General features: G+C 44.1%; 1 protein-coding gene across 3 annotated transcripts in view; it reads left to right on the top strand.

The window, feature by feature from the left end:
- UBL7 (ubiquitin like 7) overlaps positions 1-1,645 on the top strand; it is a 17,047-nt gene that overhangs the window by 8,125 nt on the left and 7,277 nt on the right. For all 3 annotated transcript variants that reach the window (XM_012801920.2, XM_023509965.1, XM_023509966.1), the window contains exon 4: positions 1,264-1,346. In XM_012801920.2, coding sequence (XP_012657374.1) covers positions 1,264-1,346 — 83 coding nt within the window. The remainder of the gene's footprint in view (positions 1-1,263; positions 1,347-1,645) is intronic.

The following is a 1,645-nucleotide window of genomic DNA, read 5'->3' as shown; positions in this document are numbered from 1 at the left end:
AAAAAAAAAAAAAAAAAAGATACTACATCAATTATAAAAATTAAGATGTTAATTAAGAGAACATTTCATTTGTAAAAATTAAGATGTTAAAAATTCCAGACGGAACAAACACGGGGCCCACTTATAGTCATGCTGTTGTGAAAGGTCCTTGGACAGCTACTGTTTCAGTTTCAATTGCGTGTACTTTGAGCAAAGCAACAACCTGGTAAGCAGCTCTCACAGGAAAACTACTCTTGAAGTACTGTTTGTAGATTTCATTGACAGTATTGAAGTCATTTACGTCATCCAGAAAAATAGTTTTTTTGCCATGTTAGGGAAATCAGCCTATAGTTTTCAGCATCTCACCCCTTTTTTTTTTTTTTTCTTTTTGAGACAGAATCTCATTCTGTCACCCTAGGTAGAGTGTTGTGGCATCATCACAGCTCACTGCAACCTCAAACTCTTGGGCTCAAGTGATCTTCTTGCCTCAGCCTCCCAAGTAGCTAGGACTACAGGTGCCCACCACAATGCCCAGCTACATTTTTTGTTTTTAATAGAGATGGACATCTCACTCTTGCTCACGCTTGTCTCAAATTCCTGAGCTCAAGGGATTCACCCCACCTTGGCCTCCTAGAGTACTAGGATTACAGGCATGAGTCATGGCACTCGCCTCACCCATGTTTTTAAGAGCTCGTTAGCTCCTTCTGCTCCCCCTCCTGGCACAAAATGTTCACTTGAATGGTGCGTGTCTATCTGTCCTGAAATGTAAATGGTCCTATTGGGCAAACACAGCTTGACTGTAGGGACTAGTGGCTCCTTGAGATTTTGCAGTGCTGAGCACCTTTCAGTCAAGGACAGCATGGCTAACCCTTCTCTCTTGTGGGCCCTCTGGGAAAAAGAGCTCCAACAGCAGCCCTGCTCACTTCTTAGCCTACTCAGCTCATTTATTGTAAATCACTGTGTAAAAGTCTACTGAGTTGATTAAAATATAGGAAGTCTGGAATTCCTGCAGCGTGATGTTGATCAGAGCAGTCTCTTTCATGTGGTGAGGTTCCTCTCTACTGGAACTTGAATTTGTTTATCTGTGGTAGATACTCATAAGAGTGTGGAGTTTTCACATTTGTGGCACAAAAGAGTTTTTATGAATGGGCACTCACATTCTTAGGCAGGGATGAGGGCAGGGAGCCTGTATACCAGGCCACACCTGGGCACATGCTAAAATGATGTTGCATGTAGGGACAGAGCCTGAGCTGTGGGGTAACTCTTGAGTGTCTTGTTCCCCAGAACCTGTGGACAAAGCGGCTGCCATGAGAGAGTTTCGGGTGCTGCACACTGCCTTGCACAGCAGCTCTTCCTACAGGGAGGCGGTGAGTGGATGCCATGGCCCCAGCCAGGACTGCGGCAAAGGGTGTAAATACAGGCAAGGGCTGTGGAGTGGGAGCTAGAAGCCTGTTTCCATGGCAACCAGGAGTTCCTTGGGGAGTTTTTGCTATGTCTGTGGGCCTCAGTAGAGCTCTCTCTTTCCCCAAAGAGCCTGTCTCCATCAGGCTTTTTAATGATAATGATACAGCCTTTCCTGATATTGGCCTTATGGAATGATTTTGTTGATAGCCAAAGGATCAATATATTGTTTCAGTTTGGCCTCATTCTTTTTTTTTTTTTTTTT

This window comes from Otolemur garnettii, unplaced genomic scaffold (genome assembly GCF_000181295.1).
Source record: "Otolemur garnettii isolate 467f Iridium unplaced genomic scaffold, OtoGar3 scaffold00011, whole genome shotgun sequence".
In the NCBI taxonomy this organism is placed as follows: Eukaryota; Metazoa; Chordata; class Mammalia; order Primates; family Galagidae; genus Otolemur; species Otolemur garnettii.
This window is presented reverse-complemented; position numbering and strand designations above follow the sequence as displayed.